Source organism: Periplaneta americana, chromosome 3 (genome assembly GCF_040183065.1).
Source record: "Periplaneta americana isolate PAMFEO1 chromosome 3, P.americana_PAMFEO1_priV1, whole genome shotgun sequence".
NCBI lineage: Eukaryota > Metazoa > Arthropoda > Insecta > Blattodea > Blattidae > Periplaneta > Periplaneta americana.
In genome coordinates this window covers 391246-407457 of record NC_091119.1, presented here as the reverse complement: position 1 = coordinate 407457, position 16212 = coordinate 391246, and the positions used below count along the sequence as shown (strand labels likewise).

Here is a 16212-nt window from a genome sequence, read left to right as displayed (position 1 = left end):
AGTGAGTTTTCGTTGTGGTGGCTGCTTAGTGACACATTAGGTTCCCTTGTTCAGACTTCGGTATGAGTTGCATTTACGCCTTTTTGGTAGGCGTGGACACAGATACATTTAACCTGGACCGAAAAAAGGAGTGCTTTCTCTTATGGTAGTTCTACATCACGTTGGTGCCACTGGGTTACTTTATCATCGCGTTTTAAAATGAAGGAAATGATCTCCAGTTATCCAGATCAGAATGATAAAAGTGAGCAGTATACTAAAATAAATAAATAAAGAAACATATTGTGAGGATCCAATTAAGTGCTTTATTAAGAGGCGATGCTAGAAATGGATATTTGACATTTTGTATGTAGCGATGGGATTTTTTTTTACGTCTATTGATATCAGTAATGATGTGTTTCAGTTTCTTGTTTATAGGCTCAGTAGTTTAACAGTTAAATGTGAAAAGAAGATAATTTGCTAAAATATTTCTTCTCTCCTAAAGTTTAAGAATCATGTCTGAAATAATTTTACAATGTTTTTGTCGTCTATAGAAGATTTCTGTACCAGTATTATATTTTGTAGTTTTTATCGTATAAACATAGGGGAAAGAATTAAACATGTTCATATTGATATTTACATAATGTACTGAAAAAGCCAACCCAATTTGTTCAGTAACCATTGAAGGACATGAATTAAGAATTTCAGTTTCCTATCATGAAATTAGTGGAATCCTTAACAATGTGAATGCAGAGAAGTGGGAAAGAATTAAAAGTACACGAAAATGAGTTGGGAAGCTTGCATAATCACGAGCGCAGCTTAATTAATGACGGCCACCGCGGGGTTCTGAAACTTCCTCAAAGTGCAAAGCAGGCATCATAGCTCCATTTTGAAATGGAAACTGACTTTTGACCAAAAATTACCAAATTTTCACACTTCTTTCCAGGCTGAACATTAGCATAATTTGGCAACAGGGCATCATATATATGCAGCGTCTAAACAGCAGCATTCAGTACAGTAGGTGTGTCAGGCTTCCTAATGACAGGGTTAGGAGTACACGTAACTCATATTTGATTAGATGTAAACTTGTCCGTTTTATTTAAAAACTGCAAATTTTATTTTTTAAGTGACACAGTCTTTGTATGTAAGTACTTACGCGGTATACTGAAACTCAAATAAAATATCATTTCAGATTGCGACATTATTTTATGAACTGCAATAATTACTTTCCAATATAATTTTTAGAATAATTAGTAACTATGATATCATAATGACTACTGATCAGATATTTTGTATTCGACAGATATTGGAGAAAAATGGGAGTATAAGGGTGTAGTGCATTAGTTATTCATAGATTTCGAAAAGGCATATGACTCTGTTAAGAGAGGAGTTTTATTTGATATTCTTATTGAATTTGGTATTCCCAAGAAACTAGTTCGTTTAATTAAAATGTGTCTCAGTGAAAGATACAGCAGAGTCCATGTAGGCCAGTTCCTGTGGCATACTTTTCCAATTCACTGCAGACTAAGACAAAGAGATGCACTATCACTTGTACTTTTTAACCTTGCTATAGAATATGCTTTAGGAAGGCCCAGGATAACAGAGAGGATTTGGAATTGAATGGGTTACATTAGCTACTTGCCTATGTGGATGACATGAATATGTTAGGAGAAAATCCACAAAGTATTAAGAAAAAAACGGGAATTTTAGCTGAAGCAAGAAAAAGACATGTCTGGAAGAAAATCCCGAAAATACAAAGTATATTATGTCTCGTGACCAGAATATTGTACGAAATGAATATATAAAAATTGGAAATTTATCCTTTCAAAAGGTGTAAAAATTCGAATATCTTGGAGCAACAGTAACAAATATAAGTGACACTCGGGAGGAAATTGAACACAGAATAAATATGGGAAATGCCAGTTATTATTCTGTTGAAAAGCATTTGTATCCAGTCTGCTCTTAAAAAAACTGAAAGTCAGAATTTATAAAATAATTATATTGCCTGTTGTTCTGTATGGTTGTGAAACTTGGACTCTACGTTTGAGAGAGAATCAGAGTGAAAGGCTGTTTCAGAATAAGGTGCTTAGGAAAATATTTCAAGCTAAGAGGAATGAAGTTACAGGACAATATAGAAATTTACACAATGCAGAACTGCGTGGACTGTATTCTTCATCTGTCATAATTAGGAACATTGAATCCTGTATCGACCTGGTTGGCGAGTTGGGTTAGCGCTGGCCTTCTATGCCCAAGGTTGCGGGTTCGATCCCGGGCCAGGTCGATGGCATATAAGTGTGCTTAAATGCGACAGGCTCATGTCAGTAGAGTTACTGGCATGTAAAAGAACTCCTGCGGGATAAAATTCCAGCACATCCGGCGATGCTGCAGTTGCGAGCGTCGTTAAATAAAACATAACATTTAACATTGAATCCTTAAAGGTTTAAGATGGACATGGCATATATCACATATGGGCGAATCCAGAAATGCAAATAGCGTGTCAGTTAGGAGACCAGAGGAAAAAGACCTTTGGGAAGGCCGAGTCGTAGATGGGAGGATGATATTATGATGGATTTGAGGAAGGTGGAATATGATGGTAGAGACTGGATTAGTCTTGCTCAGGATAGGAACCGATGGCGGGCTTATGTGACGGTGGTTATGAACCTCAGAGTTCCTTAAAAGCCATGAGTAGCTGATATCATAATGATATATTGTTTCAATATTTTTTTTACTATTTTCAGAGCATTGATTGCAATGTTTATTGCCGTACTTTCCAAGAATGTTTTAGGATGTTAATTATTTATGATACTGATATCATTTATATTTACAAAAAAAAAATGATACCGGTAATCGTTTTTTTTTCTGATGGTAAATTAAAATTTATTTATTTATTTTTTTTTTTTTTTCCACCGAGAACCAATAAAGTAATTTTTAATCAAAAGTAAATTTACCGAGCTAAATATAGTCCGATCTAAAATAATACAGTGCAAAGTCATAAGTTTTTTGAGAATGTTCAGCACGGAATTTATTTCCAATCAGAGATATCATGGCTATTCAATATCCTATCATATTCACAGCTGCCTTAATAGTCCTACCTGATCAGTTTCGATAGGTCTGGTGGATTGATATCAGAGAAAAGCCAAGGCATGAAAATATATTATTCTCCCGTATTGGATAGTACTATGAGTATAAGCTCCATAATGTCATTATCACAAAAAGAGTTACATTGCTGATTCCATATTTCATAAACGAGTAGTCTTCGTAAAATCGAAGGTCAGTGACAGGTAAAGTTTTGTTGGTTCATGCTTTTGATATGTCATGTAGACTATATGTTAATACACGTCAGTCCCGATTTTAGGATAAATTAGTTCGTCCAGGTTCTAGTCTAAAGTAGTTTCAATTAATATATTTGAACTTGTTAGGATGTGGGAGAGTTTAGTGGTTACGCTGACGTTAAGCGGCATTGTTGCTTGAATGTGACCGTTTTATCACAGTCTAGTATATACAGTCACGAAACTCAATAGGTAGTAAATATGCATCCATAAATAGTTGCTAACCACTAGGACCGTTAATATCGCCTCATTACAGACAATGCGAAATAGTACCGACACAGTCTATTTTTCCTAGCACCCTCACAACTGAAGCTTCGTGACTTGTTTTATTATTACTTCTTGTTACAAGACTGCTGTCTCGTGTGCAAAATTGTAAACTTTTTGTATTATTCAATTATATAGTATTTCGTTTGTTTCTGTGTTTCTCGTTGTCATAGATGGGACTTTGTCAAGTGGTAACGTAACTCAAAGAGAATGGAAAAAGAGATTCTTGGGAGAGAGAGTGAAAAATCTACTTATTTTAATGTTATGACAAAGGACAAATAAGTCTACTTATCACTTAGTTCTGTGCAAGATGTGGATGACGCTAAAAAAGAACAAAAAAGACACTCACTGCAACAAAGAAGTGTAGGCCTAATAGGATTAGATGTAGTTGAAATCGGGGGAATAAGGAAACTTGTTGCAAGAAACGGAGGTAATACGAATATAAAATATTACGTTTCAACTGATGAAGTATATGACATTATTGACTGCGCTCACGTAGCAGTAGGGCATGGTGGTGGTGATAGAATGTTGGCTGAATTTTCTAAAAAATGTGCAAGCGTTACAAAGAAGATGATAGCGTATGTCTTTACTTGTCCATGTGTGCAATTTGTCAAGAAAAGAAGACAAGAAAAGGGGGTTTGTTTCCAAGCCGATTCTTCAGTCGGAAATGAACATTTGATCTCATCGACACAACCAGATGGAATTTTTTAATTAGTAATGGTGTATCAGGATCTCCTAACAAAATTTGTTTTGTTTCGTGCCTTGCAAACGAAGAAGGTAGCCTACAATTTGAATGACATATTTTTCACTTTTGGAGTCCGTGCATACTACAGTCGGACAACGGCCGAGAATTTGTGAACCATGTGAGTCAGTCGGAGTCAGAGTCTGTACAACGAGCGAATCAAAGCATTGGAAACATGTTCGCTGCTTGGATGAACGACCAGAAAACAACTAACTGGTCGGGAGGATTACGGTACGTACAGTTTATGAAATACCGATTGTTCCATTCAGGCCATGTTTGGCGCTGAACCCAGAGTTGGCCTCTCTTCTACTTCATTGCCTCCAGATCTGGTGAAGATGAAGAGGAGCTTTTAAAACTCTCGAGTATGAAAATAATGATGTGAGGGGAATGGAAATGAATTATTGGAAACATCAGAAAACATTTAGAAGCCCAGACAACGCAGCACAAATCTGCAAACGTAAGCCAAGAAAATGAAGGCAACTTCTGTCACACCCAGCAGCAAAACTTAAGAGATGTCACCATACCTATTCCTGACGTGGACAAGGCCTAAGGAGATATTCGTAAATGTTATTGGTGTTGTTCTTGAAGCAAATGAAGACGGATTTTACAAGAGCGGGACGAAGCATGGCAGTCTAAAAAAGTGTACTGCAGATAACTACGTCTATACAAGTAATTTTAAAAATAATCTTTTATAATTACTTATTTTTTTTCTATACGTTTCAGTTTTTTAAAACTAGACATCATTTTAATTTCAGAACGGAATTTGATATCTGCATACAGAAGTTTTGTCTGAAGACGAAGTGAACCAAGTCAATGAGATTTCGCTGAGAACAGCAATCAAAAGTTATGTAGGAACAGGCCAAGGTTACTTCAATGCAGTTGCACCGAAAAGTGTATGTCGAACCGATGTCTGCAAGAAACAGTTACTTCTCTACAACTCAAAATGCCATAACAGTTTGTCACGTAATAATAAGTGAATAAATTTTTCATGATTGTAACAATAAATAAATAATTTCAGTTTAATTTAGGCCACACTAGTTTATGCTAGAGAGTAAAGTGAAATCGCAGGTCAAAATAGTTTAGGCTAGGATAAATCAGTTTGTCAGGACAGATCTACAGTGTTATCAGGACAAAGTGCATTATCCTATCACTTGTCGGATATAACAGTTTGGGCTAGGAAGTACTAATTGATCCTAAAATCGGGTTTGATCTGTGACATGATAACGGCATTTCTCAGTGGTGGAATACAAAATGCTTGTGCAGAGGTAATATTCATATTGAATTCTGATGATAAAAGTCATATTCCTGTTACCAATGCTCGTCAGTCAGTAGTTATCAGACACATAGAGTAGCACCCAGACAAATCTGTGTGTGAGAAAATGCAGTCCACACCTCTGCGGTTATTACGTCTGACTGCGGAACCAGGTGTTACGGGTTCGAATTCCAGTAGGGCAAGTTACTTGGTTCACGTTTTTTCGGGTTTTCCCTCAACCCAATATGAACAAATCCTGGGTAACTGTTGCTGCTGGACCCCGCAGTATCACCTTCATTTCATTCAGATGCTAGGGTTGCTACAACATCGCAGAATGGCCCACTACAAACTGGATGTGATAGATATTGCATATATGTAATTAGTATAGTGTATTTTCATAATATTGAGAAAATGTGCGTTGTATCAACTCGTGTGAACGTCCCTCAACAGCTGTTCTTCTGTATACGAAAGAGAATTTGAGAATGTACTTTTTCAGCTGTGATGGATGTAATCAAGATGGAACCTGAACTGGACCTACTGACTATGCAAACAAGTGATATAGAAGAGGAGAAGCATTTACTGCAGGTAAAATGAAAATTATTGCTATCAATTAGTTGGGTGGTTGATCCCTCTAGCCAGTGCAGTTATGTAAGAATTTCACATCTTTATTGTTTCTATGTTTCGAGAGTAGAAAATATTGTCTTTCACAACCTCCACCGAAAGTGAAATGGAAAAGAATAGAAGAGCGATGAATGCTGGGCTATTCTGAATGATTTTGGTGCCAAATTGAATGCTGTGAAAGGCATTAGTTAGTGGAAATTTCGTCACCGTATTATGAATGTTGTGGGATTCTATTTTGGTGAGAATTACGGTTTAGAATACTCCATCTGCGATCATGGCTAATAACCATATGTGTGGAATCAGTGGCAAGCAAGGGACTTCTAGACTCTGCCATTGTTGTTATGATATTCAGTAGGCTGCTGGGATATATTTTTGTGCAATGATTTAAAATTGCGACAGTTCACTATTTAAGCCTTGTCAAATATTGAATCACTTAACAGTGTGTTAAGCATTATATCAGGCTCAAAATCTCTGTTTTAGATTTTCAAAATATTGCCTTCTTGCTCTGCCTTGTAGATACAGATCTCACGCAGTCGGTGACACTGAATTGAGTAAAAGCATGGATCAGGTATGCCTATGTTGGGATTGATCATTAAATGCGCTGGAAGGTGTGGCCAGTGTTGCCAACTGGACGGAAATTCCGTCAAAAGTAACGGAATTTAAATGTAGCAGACGGGAAAAGAATGGCTTTCACGGGAGACGGATTTTCTGGAGGGAATTACGATTTAGATCGTCTTTTGACTTTTTAGCAGCTGTCATTTTTAATTGTTTAATTTTTGGGGTAGCGTAGACTAATCGAGATTGGTAATAAAGGTTTGCTTTTATTTGCATATTGAGTGGGTTTTATTTTCTTTTTTTAATTTTCACGGATTCTGACGGACTTCCAGGTATTAGACTGACGGGGATACAATTTGTGTGTTGGCAACACTGGGTGTTCCAAGAGTTTCAATATTGCCATGATGTGGAATAAATTGCACACGTCAGTTATATAAGATACGAACAATCATTTTATAAAATTAATGGAACTTTGAGAATAGTTGTTTTCAGTCGATTTATGTGTCAGCATTTTGTGTGTTTGCTGTAATGAAACTATCGAAATGCAAAAATAACACTCGCTGACGTCTTATGTATATAATTATAATTTTTAACTCTTATAATATGGAGTACATTTAGGGTTGTCAACTCTGGTAAATAAAATTATATGTAGTAAATACAGAATCTATTAAGGAAACAATGGGTGGTACCTGATGAGAGCAATAAAAGCCTTCACTATCTTCGGTAGCTATCCCAAATCAGTTTTCTAAATTTGCAGCTTTAAGCAGCGCAGGTCTGTTTCTTCTACTGTAACACGATAATATTCTGTGCCACTGAGTTTAAGAGTTTTCTTGCTACAAAATTCAGCTGCTATCATTTCCACACTTAAAGGAATTCTTTTGTTACTCCCTACATGATGCATGATGGACGTTCCACAAAGCATTGCTTGCAGGAATAGTAAATGCATTGCCTTATGCTAACAATATGTCCTCATTTTCCAACACTCGCCACAAAGGAAGTAGCCATTTCATTTACTAAGGCTTGTACGTCATAGAGCACAACTTCAAGTCCTATGTTTTGTGCTTTACTTAATATTTCTACACTTTTGGCATAAAAGGAACAAGTTTTAAAGCTGAAAAATACTAAAAAATTACCATATGTTTATCTGCTCAGAATTAACCCTTAAGTATTATGGACTTTTATTGTCACGTAACCACTATAGAGGGGTGTATGAGACCTCGTTACTTTATATATATATATATATATATATATATATATATATATATATATATATATAAAACAGTTACAAACAATAGAAACTACAAAAAAATGCAGTAATGACTTGCTACTTTTCCCAACGTTTTCATTTTTAAACTTATTAAACTATTATCATGTTTCATATTCTAAAATATTAAGAACTCTGAATATAATATTAATATTTGCTACATTTCAACATGTCAGTGAAATATTTTGTTGAATTATTGTTCAATTTTATGGAAGGTAAAATATTTGCTATATAAAAAACATACTTTTCGCTCTCCAGTTTTCAAAAATCAAAGAGCGCAACACTTACAACACTGCACTCCTTCAAAGGATCACTCAATCTTCGAGCATACAGCTCACACAAATTTTCCAAGCAAATGGGAACTTCACATCAAGAGCATGATTATGTGTTTTTTCTCTTTAAATGTAGAAACCATTTTGCCTAGAAGGTCCTGCTTTTCCCTCCTTTTTTTCATGTAGAGATGACAGTTATACCACACAACAATCCAAAAAATTAAAAGAACGAAAATTTGTATGTGAAATACACGTTCGCAACTACTGTAGTACATTGTGAGACCGCTTCAAACAAACTGAACTGCATATCACTTGAGAAAGAATTGAGTTAACCCGCTTGGCCTCGTGATGCAACTGAAAGGTAGACAAAGCGATGGAGCAATTGGCTTGAAGAGAGGAGGGGGAAAACAGGGCACAGTCTAGCAGATGGTCCACAGTACTTAAGGGTTACAGTGTAAAATGTCCCTCCAAATACAGAGAAATCCCTTTCAGCTCTTATTGTAAGTCTTCAAACTGATTTGGTGCAATTATTGGCCACAAATGGTGTTACCTGCCACTGGCCTCAGTATATCCAGCTGGGCGGTGAAATACTGGCTAGTTGCATGGCTGACACTCCGATATGCTATTCTCTTTCAGAAGTGAAACATTGGCTTTTGTTGTACACTCTTGATTGTGCCTTCAGTTCCTCATAATAACCTGTGCAGCTTATCACACATGAAGTCACTTGCTACATTGCTCCTTAATTCTGCAGGAAGGAATCGATGCCACGTGGATAAAGACTGAGTACGATGTGACGTCAGAGCTGATATCTGAGGAATGTCCAGTGTCTGTTAAATCTTCTGTGGTGAGTGGCGTTTCTAATGTTCTCTGGCTCATTTTCTCTTATTTCATTGGAACTCTGTTCGTCAGCATTGTTCCACAGACTACTAAGACCATTTCTGTGGTGTTTGGTCAGAACATGATAACTTCAGAAATGCTGTTTTGAACTTTTCACTTCAACTTTAAAAATCAGGTTTCTAGTTTACATGCAAATGTGAATGAAAACAACATAGATTAGGACACTGTGTAATTATATACACACGCTCATGCTTTCCTGTAGCTTCCGGTAACTGTAGATAGCAGGAAATGGCGTTATCATGTTCTGACCAAACACCACAGAATTGATTCTCAACATTTACCAGGTAACAACATTAGAAATTTTACAGCTTGTATACTGCTACAAATTTTTATGCTATTTCTTGTGATTACGATTTAGTTTAATATGAGTTCCATTTGAAGAATGTTAACTTTTAAATTTATTAATTTTACGAGGTTTTACTAACTGCGATATTTATCTAGAGTCTGAATGAGATTACGAAAATTACTCAGCATTTCCTCTTAATCGGTTGAGGGAAAACCATGGGGAAACTTCAAACCATATAACATGTCCCAACCAGTATTTGAACGCGGGCCTGCTATTTTCACGGCCAGATATGCTAGCTATTATTTGACAGAGGTGTAAGTGTAAGTTACGTGTTAATTATTTGATACCTCGTATCATTGTAACTGCATACCAACACACATCATGTTGCTCTTATTCTTAGCTGTCCTTGCGTTTGTATCGCATTCAGGAATCAGCTTGTCACCTTAAACTGTTGTCGATATTTGTGGCTTGTATTCCTGTTTTACATTTCCAATGTCTCTTACTACAATATCTGTGAAATTTTGAAACTTTACGTAGCTGTTGATTAACCCAAACTACAATGAGCTTAGCACTGTCACAGTAATGGAAGAAGCATTTATTGTCATTATGTCTCATGAATATCCAAATCAAGAAAGCATTTGTCAGGAATTTTGTTGATAATTGTAACCGAGAGTTGTTAAATTTGAAAACTGGGAAAAAATCGCGTCGACGTTGCAGAAATGTGGATCTACCGCAGAATATTTATTCAGCTACGGATATTAATTTTTACGAAATATTGAAGTTTTAAATAATATGGAACATCAATGACGAAAGGGAGAATAAAAATGGAATTCATTGGTCATACAAGCAAACGTAACTTGTTTTAGGTAATATATTACAGGAGAAAATGCTTGGCAGGAAGGAAAGAACGAGGCTGAGAAGGAACTATAGTACATCACAGACAGGCAGCTGCGGCTGCGAAAAACTTTAAACAACAGATAAACAATATCGAAGAGGGAAGACAGAAATTTTAGAATTTATTGATTACAGTGCAAGACAGTGATGGAGTGCCTACAGAACAAGAAAGTTCCTTACAATTTAGAAATTTCGACACGATGTCTAAACACCCTATATTACTTTTATGTATCTGCTTGTACAGGAACAGCAGACAGCTGTTACAAAGGCAGAATGCTCTGAACCCAGTCCAGTGCCAAGTAATATTTCCGATGTGAAGAGTGAAGCTGAGGTGAGTAGACGCAAGAATGCTGTTTGCTGATTCATTTTTTCTTTCTTCTTTTTTACTGTCGGCCAGTGTGTGAGATGGTGCCGTCCAGTATCATTATGAGTTTGGGAATCTGTGACAGAAACCAGCTGTGACGGAGGGGGGACTACTAACCAATGATACCTCACTTCTCACTTCTGCCGTAGTCCTCTATGGGTTGTTCCACCACAGATTTAATTTTTTGTAATGTTGGTTCTTGGAATGATATATTTGCAGCTCTCCTGCTTTCCTTTCTTTCATTTCCCATCCTGCAGTGCAGTTCATTATCTGCGCAGTATAATACGGACATCGTACACAGATAACTTAAATTCCTTTGTAAACTTTAGCTTACACCTTTTTCGTTAACAGTGATGTGTTTCGAAACAGCAAAGTGCTCTGTGCTGGGATTGGGGGCATAAACTTCTGTTTCTCCAGAAGCACATAACACAATAGAGCAACTTCTTCATTCTTTTCGACCTGCACAGTGATGTGTTATGGTTACCAATAGTTATTAATGGAGAAAAATTCGTTCCAGCGTGGATGATTAAACCCAGGACTCCCAGTTCTGCGTGCTGGGTGTTGTGGCATCTCAGCCAGCAATGAGTGTGTTCTTTGTGTAATGGGAGTTGACTTAATGCAATATGTAATAAGGGAAAAACACCAAAGGAGAAAGATTCGATCCGGGCCGTGGATTGAGCCTCGGCGTAGCTCAGTGGTTAGAGCGCCCGGTGCGTAGGACTTGGGGTCCTGAGTTCGATCCATGGTGCTGCAGGGAATTTTTCTCCATTAATAAGCAATGGTAACTTCTTGATACCATAGAAAGTTATCCTGTTACATCTGAAGAGTACATTTCACTATTAAATTCTTTGAATATGAATAAAATATAACTTCTTATAGAGAAAATTTTACAATTATATGAAAAAAAGAACAGGACCTGGTGCTGCCAGGCCTCCTCCTGTACTTTAAGTGGACAAACTGTGTTTTTGCGTTATCAACATTTGTTCTTGAATTTAATTGTTTTTTTTTTTTTTTTAATTTCTAATTGTCTTATTTACGTATGAAAGGAATTTATATATTTTAGAATTGTGTTCTTTGTAATCAGAGTTGTCTAAAATATTCTCATATGATTGCACATTTGACAAATGTATGTATCTTGTAAAAGTTGCTTCTTTCTCTTTCCATTTTGTAACACGTTGGAAGCTTTCGATTTTTGAGCTTTTTTTAGTTTTATTTCTCCATTTTTAATTACTGAAGTGTTCACGCCAGAAGAAAGTGTAGAGTAAATTTTTTTTTGCAGAATTAAGTATCTCCGCAAATGCTTTGCATTTTTTGTCTATTGATTTTCCAGATCTGAAGTCATAATTTTCACGTTTTCCTTCAACAGCTTCTTGATATTTTTTAAAATTCCAATGTAATATGAGTTCTTATCACATGCAATGAATGGAATTAATTGTTGCGCTGTTGTGCTAAATCTCTGGTTTATTCACTTCCCTCTCAGGAAGAATATCTTGATGTGGACCTGGTGAAGCAAGAGCTCACTCTGGAAATAGCAGCAGAGGATGAAACATTGTCTCAAAGGTCAGTTTACTTTACTTCGATATAGTTCAATTAATTGACACCAAAGGACACCTTTGTTGTTATGTGAAAACTCTTTTTCTTGTTAATATTAATTTGTCGCCTTGTTTTTCACACGTACATACTTTCGCAGAGTTAACTTTCCTGATGCATCATTTCCCAAACCGGTTATATTCATATCACCTTCGTGTTTGACAGCTCTCCATAATTCTTCGTATGTGGTGGTGTCCTCCCATAGATCACAGCACACATTAGTCGCGAGTTAGCTGTTAGGTTAGGTTAGGTTAGGTTAAGGTTCCAGGAGCGACTTTAGCTTGAAGAGGAAGGCACTCCAAAGAATTATCTGGACAGTGTAAGTAAACAAAATCCAAAGCTATAAACCAGCATTTGAGGTGTTGAATTATTTCCTTGATTCATGCTGAAAATAACCCATTACTTATTTACATGATGAATAACTGATGTGTTAAAAACCATATTAAACCATTGAAAAATTTATATTATTATTATTATTATTATTATTATTATTATTATTATTATTATTATTATTATTATCATCTTTATTACTATTATTGTATTAGTTTTGTTCCAATTATTGGTGTTATTTATGGAGACCAGATTCACATCGATAAAAAAAGAGAACACAAAGCTTAAAAAAGGAGAACATTGTTGAAAAAAAGAGGACAGAAACCATGTACTTTGATTTAGGACTAGGCCTATATTATATTATATTATAAATTACGTCAATATGTATTTACTTACAAAATATTTACAGTACAGTTTTAGGCTCATATCATACAAGTATGTTAATATTAAAAAATAATTATGGTAAAACTTGATAACGATTTTGCAGTTAGCTAGATATGAAAGTCAAGGGAACTATAATTATTAAAGTGGACAGAAAATATCTATTTGAATGTATCCTTAGGCCTATATTATACTTAAAATTATGTCAATATAGATATTTTATGACAGTATACTTATGATAAAACTTAATAATATAAATGATTTTACAGATAACTACATATGAAAGCCAAAGGAACTATAATTATTATCAAAATACATAAAAAGACCGCACAAGATGTGAATTTAATATTACTTTGTAAGCAAATACAGTTACGATCGTCGACAAAGAGTATATTCCTTCCATGCTGCCACGTACAGGCAAATTACTTGAAAAAAGCGGCTAATCAGATAATTTCAAAATATCAGGTACACAAGACACCAAAAGGAGGACATTTCTTGATTTTTAAAAGTCCGCCCGGACAAACGCCTCAAAAGGAGGACTTGTCTGGACACCCTAGTGTTAATAAAGTTGTTATTGTTATTATTGACATCGTTGTATTATTATTATGAGAGGATTTTATTATGAATATTGTTAGTCTGATTATTATTATAAATGTGAGTCTTAGTGTCAGATTTTCATGATTGTCATTTTAATTATTATTATTTTTATTATTATTATTATTGTTATTGTTATTATTATTATTATTATTATTATTATTATTATTATTATTATTATTATTGCTAAAGAGACTGATGTGTTGAAGTTTGCAATTCAAGGCAGTTTTTTAAATTAATTAGATATTTAGTATTATAGTATAAGTTATTGGAATTTATGTAGATGACTTGATGATGAATTTATTTTCGTTACAGGATTCCTTTTACTCGTAGGAATGAAGCACATGCAGCCCAGACGCCATTCAAATGCGACATTTGTGGCTCGTGCTTCTCAACCGCCGGATATCTGGTAATCCACACGCGACGGCACACAGGTGAGGAGGCCTTCATGTGTGGTTGTGGGAAGTGTTTTGTGGGCTCAGCAGATCACAGGGTTCACGAGCGCCGGCTCAACGGCAATTGTGATATTTGTGGTAAGGGCTTCTGCAGTGCCAGATATCTGAAGATCCATATTCGCCGCCATTCAAGCGAAAAGCCTTTCAACTGCGAACAATGCGGCATGTGTTTCGCAGAGAAGGCAGATCACGAGCGGCGCCACAAAGGGGAGAGACGGTTCAAGTGCGATGCTTGTGGTGAGTGCTTCTCAAATTCCGCATATCTTAAGATTCACTCGCGCCAGCATTCGGCAGTGCAGCCTTTCAAGTGTGAAGCGTACGGTAAGTGTCTTGCAGATGAGCGCCGGCACAGGTGCGAGGAACGCTTCAAGTGCGATGTTTGTGGCAAGTCCTTCGCAACTGTCGGATATCTTAAAATTCACGCACGGCGCCACGCAGGCGAGAAAACTTTTACGTGCACAGATTGTGGTAAGAGTTCCGCAGAGCCGAGGGACTGCAGAGTGCACGAGCACTGGCAGACTGGCGAGCGACTGTCCAAATGTGCCGTTTGTGGTAAGAGCTGCTCAACAGCGGCATATCTGACAGTGCATTCAAGACAGCATGCGGGCGAGAAAGCTTTCAAATGCGACCATTGCCATATGAGTTTCGCGGACTCCACAAACCTTAAAGTTCATGTTCGCCGTCATACTGGCGAAAATCATACAAATGCGATTTGTGAGGCAAGTGTTGGTCAAGAAATGCAGTTCTGAAAGGACACGGGCTAGGGACCATTCGTATGCAATCTTAGCGTGCACTGCTGGCGGCATCTGGGCTATTGGGCAAGTCATTGCAGAATGTGTAACTTGTTTCTTGGTTGCGGTTATCCCAAATATTCACTGCTATATGCCCAAACTGAAAATTTTCCAAAGAATAAACGTGAGCATACCGAGTTTAATAGCAATCGAATCACCCATTCCCTGCTGATTATAATGACTGGTAAAAACAAAAAATGTCAAAATATAATAAAACGATTTCCAACGCAACAATGTTGGAAACGAATTTACGGTAGTTACTTACAAATGGCTTTTAAGTAACCTGCGTGTTCATTCCCGCCCTCACATAAGCCTGCTATCTGTCCCTACCCTGTCCAAGATTAATCCAGTCTCTATCATATCCCACCTCCCTGAAATCAATTTTAATATTATTCTCTCATCTATGTCTCGGCCCCCCCAAAGGTCTTTTTCCTTCCAGTCTCCCAACTAACACTCTATATGCATTTCTGTATTCGCCCATACGTACTCCATGTCCTGCCCATCTCAAACGTCTGGACTACACAAATTCAATAGTTGTGAATTGAAACTCCTGAGGCAATTCCTCAACTGGAAAAAAATTAATCTTTAATTCTCGGAAAATAGTTGCAGTTACACATTTTAATTTTAAGAGTGTTTGTTGACACTGCCTCTTAACATGGTAAGGTTAGAAGTGGAATAATTGCGGCATTAACGTAGATATTTATGTCACAAATATTCTCATTGTTATTTAGCCAACTGTCCGAAGACAGGTCTGGTCCTCACGAGTGATACCAAGAGGGTACTACGAAGGAGGTAATGGGGTAGGATGGAAAATACTTTCCCCCTCCATTGCATACATCGCCGACTAGCTACATATTACACTAATCAGACTTCAGATGCATACAAACAATTGTTCTTCCTCTGACACATATCGTCAAGTGAGATGTACTGCCTGATACTAGATGGACATATCAGCCAGAACCTCAATCAGAGGATTTATTCTCATTATAGCAAGAAAATTTACTGGGTAAATGCAAGGGAATGAATGCAACGCGTGCCGCACAATGATAAGTTTGATTCGACAACTATTTTATTGGATGGAACTGAGGCATATTGTGGAACAGACTTAGTGATAGCAATAAAGAGAAAAGCTACCAGCACCCAAGTGAGTAACCTTAGAAGAACTGCACAGGCCACTGTGTTGTCAGTGTCTATAGTGATATAGATTTCAAATAATCGAATCGTTCCCAAAATTAAACGCAATTATTAATTTCTTAGGACATGAGCATACATGGATTAAATTGATAGGCTCCTTTCTCGCTGAGTTTACTAACTCGCCCCTTGACATGGAACAGCTGAATGCTGCGCGTTATTCT

General features: G+C 36.7%; 1 protein-coding gene across 2 annotated transcripts; it reads left to right on the top strand.

The window, feature by feature from the left end:
- The first annotated feature begins 3082 nt into the window (after positions 1-3082).
- LOC138695736 (zinc finger protein 234-like) lies at positions 3083-15113 on the top strand. 2 transcript variants are annotated; one of them, XM_069819877.1, is made up of 6 exons: positions 3083-3246; positions 6060-6148; positions 9027-9119; positions 10597-10683; positions 12197-12276; positions 13927-15113. In XM_069819877.1, the coding sequence occupies exons 2-6, from the start codon at positions 6065-6067 to the stop codon at positions 14813-14815; spliced, it is 1233 nt and encodes a 410-aa protein (XP_069675978.1). In that variant the 5' UTR covers positions 3083-3246; positions 6060-6064; the 3' UTR covers positions 14816-15113. The 2 variants fall into 2 exon arrangements, with proteins under 2 accessions (XP_069675978.1, XP_069675979.1); XM_069819878.1 differs by having other exon boundaries at positions 3083-3257.
- Positions 15114-16212: the final 1099 nt, after the last annotated feature.

Coding starts and splice junctions, on each gene's coding strand:
- LOC138695736 (XM_069819877.1), top strand. CDS start 6,065: ATGGATGTAATCAAGATGGAACCTGAACTGGACCTACTGACTATGCAA. Junction 6,149..9,026: donor AGGAGAAGCATTTACTGCAG/GTAAAATGAAAA, acceptor TTAATTCTGCAG/GAAGGAATCGATGCCACGTG. Junction 9,120..10,596: donor TGTCTGTTAAATCTTCTGTG/GTGAGTGGCGTT, acceptor CTGCTTGTACAG/GAACAGCAGACAGCTGTTAC.